The sequence below is a fragment of the Carcharhinus amblyrhynchos genome, chromosome 12, assembly GCF_965287045.1.
Source record: "Carcharhinus amblyrhynchos chromosome 12, sCarAmb.v2.hapA, whole genome shotgun sequence".
In the NCBI taxonomy this organism is placed as follows: domain Eukaryota; kingdom Metazoa; phylum Chordata; class Chondrichthyes; order Carcharhiniformes; family Carcharhinidae; genus Carcharhinus; species Carcharhinus amblyrhynchos.
In genome coordinates this window covers 73,362,521-73,383,307 of record NC_137335.1, presented here as the reverse complement: position 1 = coordinate 73,383,307, position 20,787 = coordinate 73,362,521, and the positions used below count along the sequence as shown (strand labels likewise).

Below are 20,787 nucleotides of genomic sequence, written 5' to 3'. Positions count from 1 at the left end.
CATTTTCGTTGGTCACAAACCAAGGACTGCGATGAGCGGACAAGGATGTTTGATTTCTTCGGGAATGCTTTGTGGACAACCCTAACACATTTCTACTGCCCTCCTGGGAATTTCCTGGTACAACTGAGTCCGGAATAGCTTGGGAGTCAGGTGCCAGGAGTACAAACGATACGTCCCACCCTGCAGTGCAGATTTTAAGTGGTATCTGAGAAGAGAGACAAGTACGATTATTATAACTACAGGGATGTCTGTTTGGCATAGGGAAGATCACTGCAAGGATTCTCCTCAATCATCTCTGCCCAGTGGCCAAAAGCTCTTTCCAGAGTCTCAGTGCAGTTTTTGCCCATTGAATGGAACCATAGACATGGTGCTCACTGCATATCAATTTCAAGAAAAATACAAGGAATAGCAGCAACCCCTCTTTTGAGCTCACAACAGTTTCTGACCCTGGAGGCCGCGAAGGCTCTTGGAACATCCACCTCTCACCACCAAAACACTACCTCCAATTTACTTCAATTTTTTCAATTTAGTACAGTCTATTCACTGTTCGCATTATGGGGAAGTTTTATAATTGTGATAAAAAAAAGTTTAGTCTAGTTTTTGCCAATTTCCACCCCTCTTCTCTCCTAAAGGCACTCTGCACTGTTGGGTTACAGCTCATAAACATTCCTTTTCAACTTGAGGAAAGGTGGTGTAAAACGAGTTAGGGAATAAAATATCTTTCCAAAATTGATCTCCCTTCTATCAGGGATAGATCCAATTCCCAATAAATTGCTTTCACTACCACCTACAATCTTCAATGCCATGTACGGTACTAGTGGACTTTCTCCTTACATAATCGTGTTTTGAGGTCGACTTAAAGTGAAGACCACCTGGACAATGCATGATCATACTTGCTTCCAACCAAACTAAGAACACATGTTCCCTCTGTACAGTCTTCAACATACTTGCAACTCAACTGGAAAAGAAAAATAAAGGACGGAAAGGTTATCTAAACATCTGCTACCTGCCAGATGAGTTAGCCTCATTTCCCTTGGGGAAACATGACATCATTAATCATGAGCTGTGCTTGGCATGACTTTCATCTGTAAATGCCCTAGTGACATAAGACAGATAACCTTAACGCTCGAGCTCAGATGTCACTCAAGAAACAAATATTCTGCAAGTGACATGAATGAAATATTCAAGAGAAAATGACAAACTATGGCTGAAGACTTTTAGCCACATCATTTCTGCTTCAGAGAATGCAGTCAGTTAAGGTGACAGATTGAAAATAAATCTTACTGTTCTTTACTGAATGCATTAATCTAACAGGGGAAAAAAAAACATTTTTCAACAAAGATTGCTAAGGAGTTTTTGAAAAAAAGCACTTTATCCTTATTGGTCAAATCCAAGAACAGAAGCGTAAAGTTCCACCAGAAGTGGCAGCTTTTGGGATGAATTAATAGGGATTAAACTGGGGCTTTAACAAGGTTCACAAAGCAGGTTGAAGTATAACTAAGGGAAGCAAGAATGGTTGTGTCTTGAGAGGAAGGGAAATTATTATTCCAAAGATTAGCTGATCGACAGAATTTCCGTCAGCGTATTTCAGGTAAAGGAAACTTCACTTACATCTTAAGAACATAAGAACATAAGAAATAGGAGCAGGAGTAGGCCATCTAGCCCTTCGAGCCTGCCCCGCCATTCAATAAGATCATGGCTGATCTGTTGTGGCTCAGTTCCACTTTCCCGCCCTCTCCCCATAACCCTTAATCCCCTCTCTTATCAAGAACCCATCAACCCGCTTCTTAAAAATATTTAGCGAGGCAGCCTCCACCACTTCAACGGGCAGAGAATTCCAGAGATTCACACATCAAATTTCCTAAGCGGTACTTTAATATTAACATCAACAACTTGCATTTATACCGCATTTTCAACATAGTAAAACACCCCCGGGCACCTCAGCAGTAATAATCAGGCAACAGTCAACCCCAAGTCAAAGAAAGAAATATTTGGGTAGGTAACTAAGATCTTGGTCACTTCTGTAGAATTAGTAAGAAGATAGGAATCATTAAATTGTTAACTACCTGTTTAGACATCAGCATCATTAAAATCCAACAGAGGAAACAGTAAACATGGTCACCACCCATAAGATGTAGGAGTAGAAGTAAGCCATATGGCCCATTGTGTCTGCCCTGCCATTCAATGAGATCATGACTGATCTGACACGATAATCATCAACTCCACTTTCCCACCTTATCCCCATAATCCTGATTCCCTTACTGATTAAAAGCCTGTCTACCTCAACCTTCATCATGCATAATAACCCAACACCTACAGCTGTCATGCGAGTGTACCATTAAGAAAGTTTTTTTTACAAAATCATGCATCTTACAGCTCCAGCGATGTCACAGGGGGAGGGGCTAAGCTGTGACAATATGGTGATGTTTTTTTTTTGGGTTTCCAGTTTTGTTTTGGAGAGTGTGTCGTAAGTAGTTTAGCAGCATACTAAGAAGCAGTCTCTCTCTCGCTCCCTGTTAATCTCTTTGTTAGGTTCTGAAACTATTATCAGTTAGCTGAAGGAGAGACTTATTGTCATCCTGCCTTAAAGAAGTTGTGTTTTGGGAAACAGATTTGATTACAACCTCTTCTGAGTTTCTTCACAAGGGTTTTTCAGCATTCAAGCTAGGAGGCTAGGTTACTGTAACAAATGGGTATTAACCGATCCTGTATTGTGCTTGTTGAAAGACACTGAAGTGAAACTTCTCATGCTCATCCTAGCCAAATTCAATATAAAACTTAACAGGTCAGGCGAGTTTCATAGAACACCCTGAAGTATCCAACTTGACTTGTAACACAGACTTCTGTGGTAAAGAATTCCACAGATTCTCTACCTACTGACAGAAGAAATTCCTCCTCATTGATACATTAAACGGACGACTCCTTACCCTAAGATTATTCCCTCTGGTCCTGGACTCTCCCACAAGGGGAAACAACTCAGCATCTATCCTGTTAAACCTCCTGAGATCATTTTATTTTAATAAGGTCACCTCTCATTCTCAGATCCATCTAAATCCTGGCATGTTCATGATTGTTCACAACGTATATCAACTTGGCTCAGACGGCCTCTCGGTCAGAAGATTTGAGCTTAAGCACTGCTCTAGAACTTGAAAACAATGTGGGGGCTGACACTTTGAGGGAGCGCTGCACAGCAAGAGGTGACATCTTTCAGATGTGGAACTAAACTAAGATCTGGTCAACCTATTCTAGTAGTTCAGGATAACCATCCTACTGTATTGTTTAAAAGACATCAGCAACTTCATCTCGTGCCCAGTAAATGTCACTTCCTCAACGAGCACCTTTGAAAAGAGATTAACTGATCATCCACATACTGTCATTTACCAGATATTGTATTTATAATGGTTGCTTTGTTTGCATACATAAGAATCACATATCTACAGTGTAATTAATTGTACATTAAGTAGCTTGAGATATTTCTGATGAGGCACTAAATTAATGCAAATCTTCCTTCATTGAATGCCAGTCTGTCAGTGCTTTTCAGAGTTTTATAATTTATCTGTTAGTTAATAATAAAATGCCCTCCTTGTTGGTTACACAGCAAAAAACAGTTGTTTAGGGTATTATAATTTGGAGGTAGTGCACTGCTGTATGAAAGTCAAGAAGACACCATAAAAGGCACTTGAATAGAATTTCTGCAGATTTATAAAAACAAATTATCTATATTATTAAATAGAGGATGTAAAACCTTTAATTATTCAGTATCTGACAGAACTAATTAGACTATTAGCTTTTGTGCCACTCTGCATCATGATCCAGTAATTGCTAGAGATGTTTTAAATCCACATAATACAATAGCGTGATTTTAATGTAGCAAAGCTTCCCACAGTGGTGAACAGGAAGTGAAAGAATGCTGAGTGTTTGTAGGAAAGTTGGGAGCAGAGACCAAAGACTTGGGGAAAGAGCTGCATTAAGAAGGAGAGAGCTGTGGTGAGTTTTACAGACAAAGTTCAGAATGAGAATGAAGATTTAACTAATGATGCAGGATCAGGGGAGGAGGGTGAAGAAAGAATACTGAGGGAGGAGGACAGACACAAAATAACAATGCATTTGGCAGAGAACAGCCTATAATTTCTACCTTGGACATCGGATGACTTAAAATCCCTGGTAGAAAACTCACAGCTTATGCTATTACCCAAATTCCTCCTTGTAATACTTTCTCCCCTTGGCTTTCCATAAAATTCTTTGTCCAATCTATAAGTTCACAGCTTTCACTCAATAATATTTTTTGCATAAATTTTACAATGCAATGTTTCAGCATTGCTGAAAGACACTTGGCTTTCTTTCCATGTTTTGGTAGTCTGGCAGTTTATTTAACCGTGAACAGCATTGTTCCAGGCCTGGTGCTGTCTTCACCCAACAACGATTTATGCACAGGCACACACAGCAGGAGTTGCTATATAGTGATCAATCATAGAGGTACAGGCCTGGCTGATTTATATCTCTTGCCTGCTAGCAGTGCTGAGAACAGTTGTAGCATCCCCAACGAGCAGCTTTGGTCCAGATCAACCTATGCATTATCGGGATCAAATCCGAAGTCTTCTGGCCTGGAAAGGCCAGAAGCACATCAGGCAAATCATTTATCCATTGACTGTAATGTGAGATACAAAGAGGTCATTTCGATTCCTCACATCAGCACCTACAAATTAATAATTATTTTTATTCATTCACGGAATATGGTGTCCCTGGCTGGGCTTATTGCCCATCCCTGAGGCAATTAAAAAGCAACCACATTGCTGTGAGTCTAGAGTCACATGTAGGTCAGACCAGGTAAAGATGACAGATTTCCTTCCCTAAAGGACATTACTGAATCAAATCGGTTTTTATGACAAAGGACAATGGTTTCATGTTCATTATTTATGGACAGTACGGTGGCACAATGGTTAGCACTGTCGATGGAATTAAGAGATGCTGGGCTCAAAAGGTTCATTGATTTACTACAGCATTGAAGCTCTTGACCAGCAATGCTTCAGTGGATTTGGCCCTGCGCCATGCCATTCCATTTATAAACTCTTAATCTTAACATGCATCTTCTATAATGCACATTTGTAGACTGTCCATAAACTTAGATCAGGAGAAATTCAGTATGTACAAATACGATTGCCGACCCTCAGTTTTTAAAATAATGCTGCTTATGATGCAGCACAGGGCAATCTCTAGTTTTCCAGCAGTGATACTCTGGGTGAATATTAATCCAGACATGGCCACCAGGCCCACTTAATTGTGGGAGAGACTACAAGAGAGTAGAAAACTTTCTGCACTTAATTGGCAGGATGAACTAACATGGGAAACTTGCCCACTTGTGGTAGGTTGTCATTCAGGCTCATTAAACCAACTGATGCCAATTATCCCAGAGCACACCAGAATTTAGTGATGGCTCTGATTAAATACAAATAGCACAGCTGCCTTGTATCTCCTGCTGGAGAGTTTCCACTTTCAAAGATACTTTGAGGTATCTGGCATCAGCAGGGGTTGGGCCAAAAGTCGTTCTGCCTCCCACACAATTGTGCAATGTTGTGTATATATTTTATTGCAGATGCAGTGCCAGGTACATAGGCCGTACACCTCTGTGATTGGTTGAGTCAAACAGAAGAAAATAATGTGTAGTCCAACATGCTATCACAAAATAGGGGTCTTTATGCATGTCTGCAAATGCTCACCAGATAGCCAGGATTACAGCAAGCTCCTCTGCACAAAGATCTGGTGTGCTGTGTTCCTCAGGGTCCGCCAGTTTAATTGAATTCAGCAAAGTGTCATCACTCAGTTCAAGGTTCTGTTGGCAGGAAGGACAATATTGCATCACTGGATAATTCGTGACATTCATCTGTTCAATGTTAGCTCCTGAAAAGGATTTTAATACAACAATGTCTGGTCTTGAAATAATGCCTTTCATGCAATAAAACATCCAAAGGAAGCTTTCAGGAGATTAATAAAGCCAGATTTGACAGCAAATAACAGAAGGAAAGTTTAAGGCAGATTCCAAAAGTATGGCACTCTACAAAACATTAGCAAGTTACAATGTGACTGTCAACAGTGTCAGCAGGCTTGATTGTTTACAAGTGTGTGGGTGGTGTTGGCGTGTGCGTGTGTGTATCTGAAGAGTCTCTGAATGTTCTGCAATGATTACTTTGTTCCTTCTAGTTAATACAACAATCACACTAGTGCCTAGACTAGAAGACCAGTAATTGAAATACCTACACATTAGGACCAGCCTGATAGCCACCTTTGGCAAATGCCTCACATCCTTCTGGATCTCCTCGTGAGCTCATTCTCCTCCTTTTCAACGAGATGCACTTCACATTCAACTCTTTCGCAACTGAGAATTCTTTGTAGTTGGGAATGCTTAGATTTGCATGGTCTTGTGGCCCTGGACTTGAACACCCTCTAATTTACCAACAGCTGTCTGGGACTCTGACATTCCCTCCTGTGCCATTATCTGAAACCTAATCACCCAAACATGGCCAACCAACCAAAACCTACTAATTCTCTCCTATTTTGTAGGCTTCTACCTTTCCTCCCACTCCCAGACCCTCTGCATCATCTGTAGAATCTCTCACAAATACCCCAGAAAACATTCTGAGTGGGAACGCTGGTCTATATTTCTCTTCATTAACTCTGGGAAGATTGTGTCAACTATAACATCTCAAACCATTGCCTGGGATTTTTCTATTCTGTACAGGTCAAAGATGTTCTGCTGCAAGTTTTCATTAGATGCTATTTCTACATATCTAGTTTGCCTAATATAACATCCTTCTAACTTCCCCTCTCATCCATGCCTTCGTCATCCCTGTATCTGACTATTCCAATGTTCTACCGGCTGCCTCCCATCTTCAACACTAATAAACTGGAGTTCATGCAGAACTCTGCTCCAATTCCCATCCATCATCCGTATACTTGCTGACTCATACTCACAACAGTTAATAGCTCAATGTTAAAATCAAAACCTTCATTTTTAAATTCCTCCATGCCCTCAACTTTCCACTTTCTAGGCAAACTAGGCAGCACGGTGGCACAGTGGTTAGCACTGCTGCCTCACAGTGCCAGGGACACAGGTTCAATTCCCGGCTTGGGTCACTGTCAGTGTGGAGTTTGCACGTTCTCCCTGTCTCTGCATGGGTTTCCTCCGGGTGCTCCGGTTTCCTCCACAGTCCAAAAATGTGCAGGTTAGGTGCATTGGCCATGCTAAATTCTCCCTCAGTGTATCTGAACAGGTGCTGAAGTGTGGCGACTAGGAAATTTTCATATTATCCTCATTGCATTGTGAATGTAAGCCTACTTGTGACTAATAAATAAATAAAAACTCCTTTAAAGCCTTTGTTATCTCCGTGCTCTTCCAATTCTGGTTGCTTTGTGCATCCCCAATTTTAATCGCTCCACCATTGGTGGCCATGCTGACAGCTGCCATGGCTCTGGAATTCCATCTCTAAGTTGTTCTCTCTAATCTCACCTCCTCCATGCTGCACCTTAAAACCTGCCGTCTTGACTAAATTTCTCGTCATTTGTCCTGATAACTCCTTCACTGTCAATAATGTTTGTACTGATACTGTTCTTGTTAAATGCCTTGAGTTGTTCTGCTACGCTAAAAGCACTAAGTAAATACAAGTTTCTCTTTAGAGGTAAGTCAGGGAACTACAGACCAGTGAGTCTCACATCAGTGGCAGGGAAACTATTAGAGAAAATTCTCTAATAGACAGAATCTATCAAAGTTTGATCAGGGATAGTCAACATAGCTTTGTTAGAGGGAGGTCATGCTTAACAAATTTGATTGAATTTTTTGAGGAGGTGACCAACCGTGTAGATGAGGGGAGTGCAGTTGATTTAGTTTATATGGATTTCAACAAAATCTTTGACAAGGTCCCACATGGAAGACTTACAAAGTGCACACTGCACACTGGATACAGGGTAATTTGATAAGGTGGGTTCAAAATTGGCTCAGTTGTAGAAGACAAAGGATAACGACTGAAGGCTGCTTTAGTGACTGCAGTCAGTGTCCAGTGGTGTACCACAAGGATCTGTGATGGGCCCCTTATTGTTTGTCATTTATATAAATGACATAGATGACAATGTGGGGGGTACGATTAATAAATTTGTGGAATTGCTGGGCTGTTAACAGTGAGGCTGAGTGTCTTGGGCTACAGGAAGATATAGATGGGATGGTCAAATGGCCAGATAAGTGGCAGATGGAATTTAACCCCTAAAAGTGAGGTGATACACTTCGGAAGAGTAACTTGACAAGGAAGTACTCAATGAACGGCATGATACTAGGCAGTTCTGAGGAAGAAAGGAACCTTGGTGTGTTTGTCCATGGATCTCTGAATGCAGAAAGGCATACTTGTAAGGCAAGTTTGTATAAGTTGAGTTGAACTTTGGTAAGGCCACAGCTGGAGTAGTATGTGCAGTTCTGGATGTCTTATTATCAGAAGGATGACATTGCACTGGAGGGGTGCAGAAAAGATTCACCAGGATGGTGCCTGGGATAGAATATTTAAGTTATGAAGAGAGGTTGGGTAGGCTTGGGTTGTTTTCGTCAGAGAGCAGTGAAGTCTGAGGGACAACCTGATCGAGGTATACAAAGTTATGAGGGACACAGATAGAGTGTATAAGAAGCAACTGTTCCTCTTAATTGAAGGGTCAGTCACGAGGGGCATAGGTTCAAGATGAGGGCCAGGAGATTTAGGGGGATGTGAGGAAAAACTATTTTACCCAGAGGGTGCAGACGGTCTGGAATGTGCTGCGTGGCAGGGTGGAAGAGGTGGGTTGCCTCACATCATTTAAAAAGTACCTGGATGAGCAGTTGGCGCGTCATAATATTCAAGGCTATGGACCAAGTGCTGGCAAGTGAGATTAGATGGGAGTTCAGGGGTTTCTGGTGAGCAGATGGGCCAAAGGGCCTTTCCTGCATTACGTGATTCTGTGATTCTTGTCTGCCTTCTTCCCCAATTATACCAGATCCTTCAACGCATCAGAGAGGTTTTCTTACTTTCATGGACAAGAATTTTTCTTTTCATATCCTACTTGCCTTGATGTTGACTGCACTCCTGTCCCTTAGGTTGGTCAGTGCTATATGGGACTTATTAGCAACCGGATATCTGGTTATTACTATTAATGTTGGTAACAGTTTGTATTTGGATTTAGCCTGCTTTAACCATTGTTATAAGCTTCTCCTCAGACTGTTCCTTGGAGTACTTTAAACTGTTTTGGCTTTTTAAAAATAAGATTTAAAAAAAGCCCCATAAAATTATAAAAATGTCTGAAGTACAATAACGTGAAAATCAGATCCCTGTAAAATCTAGTTTGGCGTGTTTTTGTCCCATTTTTCCTCCTTTTCGTTTCTATGGAGTTAAGTTTAATGAGAGGCCCTAAACGTAAATTCCAGACGTATTACATGGAATAGATTTTTTTTTAAAAGTAAAAACTGGTGCATGGCCATTGGCTGCTCTCCAGTGATCACACATCATGCAAGGCAGCAGGGTACAATCAACTCCTGATGTGCAGCCGTTTAGAGAGTGATGGTGGCACCAACACAAAACTAATTGTTCTCTCTTGTAAGAACACCATCCTCCCCATCACCTCGCAACGTGCGCAGATTATAAGAACGGGGTCCCTTTGTTACTAAAGATGCCGGGATACAGCAGCATTATCACCACAGGGACTATGCCAAAATTCACTAGCAGCAACCAGCTCAGCAACACGGTGGTTAGCACTACTGCCTCATAGCGCCAGGGACCTGGGTTTGATTCCCAGCTTGCGTGTCTGTGTGGAGTTTCCACCTTCTCCCCTTTATCTCCGGGTGCTCCACTTTCCTCCCATAGTCTGAAATTAACCTTACTTGCGACTAATAAATAAACTTTAACTTTTAACTGCAGGTAAACATATTCACTGCACCACAAGCTCACTTCCACCTCACAGAATTTTGTTTATTTATTAGTGTCACAAGTAGGATAGTGAGAAGTTTTTTCACAGGGCGAACAAGGGGACAAAGGTTTAAGGTGCGAGGGGGAAGATTTAAAGGAGATGTACGAGGCAAGTTTTTTACACAGAGGATGGTGGGTGCCTGGGCGAGGTAGTGGAAGCAGATAGAATAGTGACTTTTAAGGGCCGTCTGGACAAATACATGAATAGGATGGGAATAGAGGGATATGGTCCCCGGAACGGAAGGGGGTTTTAGTTCAGACAAGCAGCATGGTTGGTGCAGGCTTGGAGGGCCGAAGGGCCTGTTCCTCTGCTAGAATTTTCTTTGTTCTTAGATTAACACAGCAATTAAGTTACTGTGAAAATCCCCTAGTCACCACACTCCGGCGCTCGTTCGGGTACATTGAGGGAGAATTTAGCATGGCCAATGCACCTAACCAGCATGTCTTTCAGATTGTGGGAGGAAATTGAGGGAGCACCTGAAGGAAACCCATGCAGACACAAGAAAAACGTGCAGACTCTGCGCAGACAGTGAGCTAAGGTGGGAATCAAACCCGGCTCCCTGATGCTGTGAGTCAGCAATTTAACCACAGTGCCACCATGCCACCCTGAATCTCAGCCATGGTTCCATTGGGAGGCAACATTGAGTAACATTTAAGATGTTTGTTGAGCCTTTGAGCTCCGAGTTTATTTACCAATTCATCAAAATTTCAAGTATGTTAGCAAAGGAGTTGACCAAGATTTATCATTGTTCCGCAACAACAATCAAACAAATCTGGACAGTACCAAGTCAGAAGATACTGGGAACAGATACAATCTTTTTTTTGGCAAAGGTGTTTATGTATTTCCATGATCAAAGGTATCAGAACCGGCTAGAATGTGGCTGCAGACTCTGGAAAGAGCTGGAGAGCATTGCTGATTGCTGTAGCTAATTTACATTGTTCCAGGCCACAAAGATGTGGACAAGTGACTGAATAACGGAAAGGGTCCAGGAAGGATAAATGCCCACAGCATCTTATTCAGCCTGACAGAGCAACACATATGGTTCTCCAGCTGAGGTACCTCTGAACGGACAGCTCTTACATAAATGTGCAACGTGGATTGGACTAAAACTGCAATTCAACAACAATGCAGTGATTGGGCAGTCATAGACCATAGGGATGAAGGAGGAAGAAATAGGTTTACCAGCAACACACAAAGTCTAAGACACCAAAAAGACGTCAGATCTTTTATAGGGTCCATGTCAGTACCAGAGCAATGCACTTTTCTCTGAAAGTCCAAAAATTCTTGAGGGCGGGGGATGTCAGGAACTTTATGATGCATTACACAGAAGTGTTCCACACTGACTACAGAATACATCTGCAAAAAAGACTGGAGCCTTCCAGCTGCTTTGTAAAGTTTCAAGAGTTCCAGTGAAAAAAATAACAAATGTGCTTATTTAAAAGAGTCTTGGGGCGATTTTAACCCTTCCCACCCAGCACAGACTAGACAGGCAGGCAATTAAAATCACCCGTGGGATGTACCTTTCCCAACCCCACAGGGCCACAATTGTAACATACTCTTCCGACCAAGAGAGATGCACATCCACTGGAAATCAGCGAGGTCTTTTTAAAAAGTATGCAAATACTCAAGTCAAATTACATAATTGAAGCTGGACTGCGATGTTAACCAGAGGTTTGTGTGGGGAAGCCATTGTGGCTTTTCTGTCCGGTTAACAAAGCATGAGGAGCAGCCGGGCCCAAAAAAATCCAAAAAAGTGATTTTAGACATTTTCCACTGAAACTTCAAGATAGCAGGGGGAATTAAAATTCAACGAATTAATAAATCTGAAATAAAAACTTGGTCTTGTAAATAATGATCAGAAAACTGTCAATTATAATAAAAACCTGGTTCGCTAATGTTCTTCAAGGGAGAAATCTGCCATCATAGAATCCATACAGTACACAAGGAGGCCATTCAGCCCATCAAGTGTGTACCGACCACAATCCCACCCAGGTCCTATTCCCATAACCCCACATATTTACTTTGCTAATCCCCCTGATACTAGAGTCAATTTACCATGGCCAATCCACCTATCCAGCACATCTTTGGACTGGGGGAGGAAACTGGAGCACCTGGAGGAAACCCACACAGACACAGGGAGAATGTGCAAACTCCCCACAGACAATGACCCAAGGCCGGAATTAACCTGGGGCCCTGGCACTGTGAGACAGCAATGTTAACCACCGTGCCGCCGTAAACTTACCCAGTCTGGCCTACGCATGACTACAGACCTTCAACAATGTGACTACCTCTTAACAGAGCTCTGAAATGGCCAAGAAAGTAACTCAGTAGTATCAAACCACTACAGAAAAAATCTTTGTGGGCATATCCGCAATTCAAGGAGGCAGCTCACCATCATCTTTTTCAAGGCTAGGAGGGATAATGCTAGCTTTGTTAATGACTCTCACATCCCAAAAATATTAAAAAAGGAAACTGAGGCAAAAAGTGGGCCCAGTTCTCAATTCGCTGCCCATTTCAGCCTGCATCTATCCAACAATTCTTCCTCCAAACATTAAAACACAAGTTTTGCACCCAGATCACTGTTTGCTGTTCCAACTTTAAGCTGGGCACAATTGAGTTCACCGCAAGTCATGACAGTAAGTTGAAGATCCAGTGCAATTTCATCTGGGAGTTACCTTGGGAAGATATTCCAAGGGTGTGGGTGTAAGTGTGAACTCCGTTTGAGGAAGATCATCTTCTTCCCGCTGCACATCCAGGATAAGCTGGGCCAAATAATTTTCCTGGAATCGAGTACGCTTCCCCAAGGCACCTTAAAAGAAAAACAAAACCACTTTTAAATTACTGATATCGAATGTGAAGCACTGGCAAGAGATGGTCAAGGAGGGGGCAAAGAAAACCTAATTTAATTCACTAAAAATGAATTTAAGATTTTTTAAAAAATAGAGCTGCAGGATTCCCATGGACTATGCTATCAATTACCTTAAAGAATATATTACATATTGTAGACGTGTTCCTTACTCAACTTTTACCATCAATCACAAATCTTTCATATAAGGAAAGTGAAAGCAGTGTCCAGCACATCTAAATCCTCACATTCTCAAGCCATTAAAGCTTCAGACTGCAGAGAGTTTAAATCCTCAAGTGTGCTGCAATTCAGATCAGCCTGTCATCTGATGTGCTTCATCAGGTTGTAGTCTGCCTTTTGATTTTAAAATGCAATCAGATCAATCTGCCAAGAGTTTTGGAGACAGAGGGGTCTAAATTTTCAATGCTGATCCCAGCTCCAAAACTAGGAGTTGGGCCAACTGCAATCATTTGATTTGATTTATTATTGTCACACATATTGGGATACAGTGAAAAGAGTTGATTCTTGCACACTATACAGGCAAAACATACTATTCATAGAGTACATAGGGGAGAACAAAAGGAGAGAGTGCAGAATTAGTGTTACAGTCATAGTGCAGAGAAAGATCAGCTTAATATATGGTAAGTCCATTCAAAAGTCTGATGGCAGCAGAGGTTGTTCTGGAGTCATTTGGTACGTGATTCCACACTTCTATAACTTTTCCCATCGGAAGAAGATGGAACAGCATATGTCTGCAGCGCATGGGATAGCACTCACACAAAGACAACCTTGTGCCCTGGGGCATTTTCCAGACCCTTTTTCAACCTCACTCTCTCTCACTTTTTAATCATTTCACCAATCCTTGATTTAGTTCATCTTCATTCCCACCATTTCATAGGTGGTTAGCACTGCTACTTCACAGCTCCAGGGACCTGGGTTTGAATCTAATCTTGGGTGACTGTGTGGAGTTTGTATGTTCTCCCCGTGTCTGCATGGGTTTCCTCCGGGTGCTCTAGTTTCCTCCCACAGTCTAAAGATGTGCAAAGGTGGGCTGGCCATGCTAAATTGCCTGTTAATGTGCCAAGATGTGTAGGTTAGATGGATTAGCCGTGGTAAATGTGAGGGGTTATAGGAATAGGAGAGGGTGAGAGAATCCTGGGCAAGATACTCTGTCAGAGAGTCGGTGCAGACTCGATGGGCCAAATGACCTCTTCTGTACTGTAGGGATTCTATGACTCTTCCATGAGATTACAGAATAGAAAGTGGCCATTCAGGCCATCGTGTATGTGCTGGCCAGCTGAAGAGTCAGCCAGCCAATCCCACTTTCCAGCTTTTGGTCCACAGCCTTGCGGGTTACAGCTCTTCGACTTCACATCCAAGTATATTTTAAATGCAATTAAAGTTTCTGCCACTAACACTCTTGCGGACATTGAATTCCAGATCCTCATCAACCCCAGATGAAAAGAAATGTTCTCCTCAATCATGAGGGTCCTGTACTTGGGATCTCAACTCAACAATAGAAATAAATCACTTCCAAGATGAATACTGCAAATGCATAAAAGTAAAACATTTAAGAAAAGCATTATGAAAAACAGAATGGGGCAATTAGATGAATTAAAGCAAGAGAGGGAAGAGGTAAAATAGCAGCAAAATGTATTTAGAATTAATTCCTGTTTTAAAATGTGTGATTGAGTCTATTTTTGATGTTAGATTAGTGTCACCAACATTTTATTGCCACTTGGTGCAGTATCTAAAAGGGTGAGCGATGGAAACAACCAGAACTCAAAGCAGAAGATGAATTCTATTAACTCTTAATGCAAGCACTTCATTCCCATTAGAAAGAAGCCTCTGAAAGCCACAGAGGTGGAAAAAAGAACAAATGGTGCATAGTGTGGTTACAGGTCTGAAGTTTTCCAGCACATTGTTCAGATTGACAATCCTCCTCTGGGTGATCCTGACAGCACTCGACATGCTATCCCATTGTGCTGATTACATCAGTTAAGTTTTGGACCTGCAGCTGATGAACAAGGGTTGTGCAGAGTGACAGCAACTGGAGAGATCATGGCTGGTCTATTCTCTAGCTTGGTGCCATCAATGCAGGTGGTAAGTATATTTTCCAAGTACACAATCTTGCCATTTTGACCTTTATTGGCTGCACTGCAGTGTAAACACACAGCTTTCATAGCTTAGAATATTAGGATTTCGGCGTACAGGACACTACTTTCCAGGATGTTATACCACAAAGTAAAAAGCTCAGAGAGATCCACTGATTAGAATCATAGAATCCCTACAGTGCAGGAGGAGACCAGTCAGCCCATTGAGCCTGAACTGACAACAATCTCACCCTGACCCTATCCCCGCAACCCCACGTATTTACGCTACCAAAACCCCTGACATTAAGGGGCAATTTAGCAAGGCTAATCAACCTAACCTGCACATCTTTGGACAGTGGGAGGAAGCCAGAGCACCCGGAAGAAAGCCACGTGGAGATGGGAAGAATGTGCAAACTTCACACAGGCAGTGACCAAGCCGGAAACTGAACCAAGCCAGGAATTGAACCCAGGTCATAAGAACATAAGAAATAAGAGCAGGAGTAGGCCATCTAGCCCTTCGAGCCTGCCCCGCCATTCAATTAGATCATGGCTGATCTGAAGTGGATCAGTTCCACTTTCCCGCTTTCTCCCCATAACCCTTAATTCCCTTGTCTATCAAAAACCTATCTACCCGTGACTTAAATATATTTAGCGAGGCAGCCTCCACCACTTCAACAGGCAGAGAATTCCAGAGATTCACCACCCTTTGAGTGAAGAAGTTCCTCCTCAACTCTGATCTAAACTGCCCCCGCCCCCCCCTTATCTTGAGGCTGTGCCCTCTAGTTCTGCTATCCTTTCTAAGCGGGAAGAATCTCTCTACCTCTACCCTATCCATCCCCTTCATTATCTTATAAGTCTCTTTAAGATCCCCCCTCATCCTTCTAAACTCCAACGAGTACAGACCCAGTCTATTTAGTCTCTCTTCATAGTCCAATCCCCTCATCTCTGGTATCAGCCTAGTGAACCTCCTCTGCACTCCCTCCAAGGCCAATATATCCTTCCGCAAGTGCGGCGACCAAAACTACACACAGTACTCCAGCTGCGGCCTCACCAGTACCCTGTACAGTTGCAGCAAGACCCGCCTACTTTTATATTCTATCCCCCTCGCTATAAAGGCCAGCATTCCATTCGCCTTCTTGATCACCTGCTGCACCTGCAGACTGGGTTTTTGCACTCGTGCATAAGAACCCCCAGGTCCCTCTGCACCGCACCATACTGTAGCTTTTCGCCTTTTAAATAATAATCCCTCCTACTATTATTTCTGCCAAAGTGGATAACCTCACACTTGCTAACATTATACTCCATCTGCCAGGTCCTCGCCCACTCGCTTAGCCTATCCAGATACCTCTGCAGACTTTCCACACCCTCCACACTGTAGCCAAACAGGCCATCTAAAATGGCGTTTTGTAAAGCACTCTGGGACAACTGGGCAAGAAACTAAACTGACAGGCTGCAGTTTAAAGACAGACAAACAGGCTGCAACCCTGATGAGTGAATACACAGGATATGGGCCATCTCCAGGATGAAAGAGACTTTCTGGTCACACTGGGTTGTGTGCCAGACGTAAAGGCACCGTGAATCCTTATTTAGGAGGAAGGTATGTGACCTATGTGCCTACAACACATACAGGCATGGCCGCCGGGGACACACCCAGAGATCGGTGTGGTAGCACCTGATCGGACTCTTATCAATCAGGGTGATCAAGTCCTGATCGATTGATTGGCAATGGCCAAAAAAAGGGCGTGAAACCAAACGGGGTATAAAAGATGCTGCACAACCAGGAATCTCTCTCTCTCTGACCCCATGAACGAGCTACAACAATGGTGAACATCGCCAGCAAGAGGCGAGCCACCACACCCGAGAAGGAAGAAAGAGACTACAGTCAGAATGCCAGACCAGAGCAAAGGATGAAACTACACAGACAACTACCAAGACCAGCACACAGATAAAGGCCAGTATCTGTTTGGGTATTTGTCAGTCACACAAAGTTAAGTCAAGGTCTTGTATTGTACTTGAACTCTAGCATTTTCTGTAAGATAACTTATTGTTAGTCGGGTGGGTGATTATTGATTGTGTGGGTTTAAATAAATATTGTTTGTACTAATAAGACGTCTACTCAAAGTTATTTGTCCACCGTACAAGGGTTAAAACATGCTGATTTTTACAACAACGCAATTTGCTTTTCCACTCATCTTCGTGTCATCAGCACATTTTGTCACCCTACGCTCAGCCCCCTCCTCCAGGTCATCTATATAAATGGTAAATAGCTGAGGCCCCAACACCGATCCCTGCAGCACTCCACTAGTCACCAATCACCAATCACAATAGCACCTATTGATACCAACTCTCTGCTTCCTATTAGACAACCAATCCTCTATCCACGCTAACACCTTACCCCCAACTCCGTGCACCCTAACTTTCTGTAGCAACCTTTTATGAGGCACCTTATCAAACACCTTTTGAAAATCTAAAAACACCACATCCACTGGTTCCCCTCCGTCTACCGCACTCGTCACATCCTCATAGAAATCCAATAAATTCATCAAACACGACTTCCCCTTAACAACTCCATGTTGCGTCTGCTCGATCAAACCATTCTTTTCTAGGTCGCTGGCGCTGTGAGGCAGCAGCGCTAACCACTGTGTCAACGTGCCGTTATTTTTCACAGAATATTTTTATCCACTTTAGAAAAGATAACTCAATCCTAATAAATTAGGATAGCACCCTAATAAATCTTCTCTGCGATCTTTCCAGTTTAATAATATCCTTTCTATAATAGGGTGACCAGAATTGCACACAGTATTCCAAGTGTGGCCTTACCAATGTCTCATACAACTTTAACAAGACGTCCTGACTAGATTTCTGCCTCTGGGCTATATTAGCTAAAGATTGGGAGAGAGAAACAAATGAATTATTGAACATACATTGCAAGAGTCTGACCTACCTGTCATTGTGGTAGAGAGTTTTGCCATTTTCTGGGCTGCGTTGAAATTGTCCTTGGCCTTCTTGTATTCATAGTAATATAGCAAAGCATATCCACATTCCAGGTGGAACTGGATTGCTAAATTTCGGCATTCCCCAGAGTTGAAAAAGGCCTCATTTGTCAGCACTGAAAACAAATCAAAGACACAACAACATTTTAAGTACTTTCTGCCGCAGAAAGATGCCCACATTTGTACACAAGGAAAATCAGAGGAACTATTATTCATTTTCCAGCAAGTCAAGCAAAAACTGAAGCTGTGATATGTCTGGACGGAAAGGTTTATAGCGGCTTTGGTCTCCCAATTCTGACTAAACATGATGCCAAGCATAGGGATAGGATTGTATCAGTCAGTCAATCAAGTCTGTTTTGCCATCTCTCTTAAACACAAAGGTTCTTTGATATCCTTACTTTCCAAGTAGCTATCTAACTTCTTTTTAATCACCTGTATTAACTGTGACTATGACAATATGATGTGGAGATGCCAGTGTTGGACTGGCATCCAGTGTTGCACAGTAAGAAGTCTCACAACACCAGATCAAAGTCCAACAGATTTATTTGGAATCGCGAGCTTTTGGAGTGCTGCTCCTTCATCAGGTGAGCCTTTTTCCTGTTCTTGGTGTGCATGTAGGTGGTGTAGTTCCATTGTCTCGTCTGCTGCGTCCTGAGCGCAAGTTGAGAATATGGACTCTATCTTGGTTTCCAGGTTGCGGGGTCTGCTGTGCAGCTGGTGTAATGAGGTGGTTGAGGAGTGTGAGAGAGGTGTGACGGCAAAGTCTCTCAGCGTAGTCCGTGTTATAGGTCAACTTGAGTGGGTTTGTGATTTGTAGTCCTTTCAGGATCTTGTCTGCTTTCTTGCATCTTTGTAGAAACTGATGTCTGTTTCAATAAGCGCGATCTTCTTGGCAATCCTCTCCACTTTGAGCCAGCGGTTTATGGTGTCTGTGGTAGCCTTGATATGGAGATGCGGGCATTGGTCTGGCGTGGGCACAGTAAGAAGTCTCACAACACCAAGTTAAAGTCCAACAGATTTCATCGGTCAGAACAGGAGTTGGGACGTCTTGTTAGAGTTGCACAAGACATTGGTAAAGCCACACTTGGAATACTGTGTGCAATTCTGGTCACCCTATTTAGAAAAGATATTATTAAACTAGAAAGATCACAGAAAAGAGTTATTAGGGTGCTATCCTAATTTATTAGGATTGAGTTATAAGGAGGCTGAATAGACTAGGACTTTTTTCTCTGGAGCGTAGGAGGCTGAGGGGTGACCTTATAGAGGTCAATTAAATAATGAGGGGCATAGACAAGGTAGATAATCAATATCTTTTCCCAAAGGTAGGGGAGTCTAAAACTAGAGGACATAGGTTTAAGGTGAGAGGGGAGAGATACAAAAGTGTCCAGAGGGGCAATTTTTTCACTGAGAAGGTGGTGAGTGTCTGGAACAAGCTGCCAGAGGTAGCAGAGAAGGGTACAATTTTGTCTTTTAAAAAGCATTTAGACAGTTACGTGGGCACGATGGGTATAGAAGAATATGGGCCAAATGCAAGCAATTGGGATTAGTTTAGGTGTTCTTTAAAAAAAAGGGCAGCATGGACAAGTTGGGCTGAAGGGCCTGGTTCCATGCTGTAAACCTCTATGACTTTATGACTCTAGGTTTATTTGGAGTCACAAGCTTTCGGAGCACTGTTCCTTCATCAGGTGAGTCAGGTATTGTGAGATTTCTTACTATGACCATATGGAGCAGGCCATTTATAATCTTAATAACATGTGAAGTTTTCACTTTCAACCACTTTAGCTACATTTCCAAGCCAAATTTTCCATGTATCTGCAAGATGGATGTTTCCCCATGTGAGAGATCCTAGAACAAAGAGACACAGTTTAAAAATCAGAGATCTCCCATTTATATAATTTGATTTGATTTATTTTTGTCACTTGTATTGGTATACAGTGAAAAGTATTGCTTCTTGTGTGCTAGACAATGCATACCGTTCACAGAGAAGGAAACAACAGAGAGCAAAATGTAGTGTTACAGTCATAGCTGGGGTGTAGAGAAAGATCAACTTGATACAAGGTAGATCCATTCAAAAGTCTGACAGCAGCAGGGAAGAAGCTGTTCTTGTGTCAGCTGGTATGTGTCCTCAGGCTTTGGTATCTTTTTCCCAGAAGAAGGTGGAAGAGAGAATGTCTGAGGTGCCTGGGGTCCTTGAGGCAGCGGGAAGTGTAGACAGAGTCAATGGGCTGGAGGCTGGTTTGCGTGATGGACTGGGCTTCGATCACAAGCTTTTGTAGTTTCCTGAACTCTTGGGCAGAGCAGAGACCATACTGAGCTGTGATACAACCAGAAAGAATGTTTTCTTTAGTGCGTCCGTAAAAGTTGGTGAGCAGACATACCAAATTTCCATAGCCTCCTGAGAAAGTAGAGGCATTGACGGGCTTTTTCAACTATAGTGTTGGCATAGAGAGACTAGGGAAAGATTGTCTGGACACCTAGAAACCTGAAGCTCTGGACCATTTCCACTTCGTTCCCGTTGATGTAGACAGGAGCATGTCTTCCACTACGCTCCCTGAAGTTGACGACTTTCTCCTTCGTTTTGTTGATACTGAGAGAGATTATTGTGGTCGCACTAGTTCTTCAGATTCTTTCTCTTTCTTGAACTCCATCTCATCATTGTTTGAGATTCAACTCACTACGGTGGTGTCATCAGCAAACTTGAATATCGAGTTGGAGGGGAATTTAGCCACACAGACACAGTTTAATACTGAGATAAGGATTTCTTTTCTCTCAAAGGGCCATTAGACCATGGCATTCTCTTCCCCAGAACGCAGTGGAGGCTGGGTCATCAAATATATGGAAGACTGAGCTGGAGAGATTTTTGATCAACCAGAGAGTAGAGCGG

General features: G+C 42.5%; 1 protein-coding gene across 1 annotated transcript in view; it reads right to left on the bottom strand.

Annotated features, from left to right (window-relative positions):
* The window catches only part of ttc27 (tetratricopeptide repeat domain 27), a 200,682-nt gene that overhangs the window by 138,508 nt on the left and 41,387 nt on the right, over window positions 1-20,787 (bottom strand). The window contains exons 6-8 of the mRNA XM_080200718.1: window positions 17,855-18,019; window positions 12,648-12,781; window positions 5,718-5,830 (exon numbers count right to left, since the gene is read on the bottom strand). Of these exons, the coding sequence (XP_080056844.1) occupies window positions 5,718-5,830; window positions 12,648-12,781; window positions 17,855-18,019 (412 nt within the window). The remainder of the gene's footprint in view (window positions 1-5,717; window positions 5,831-12,647; window positions 12,782-17,854; window positions 18,020-20,787) is intronic.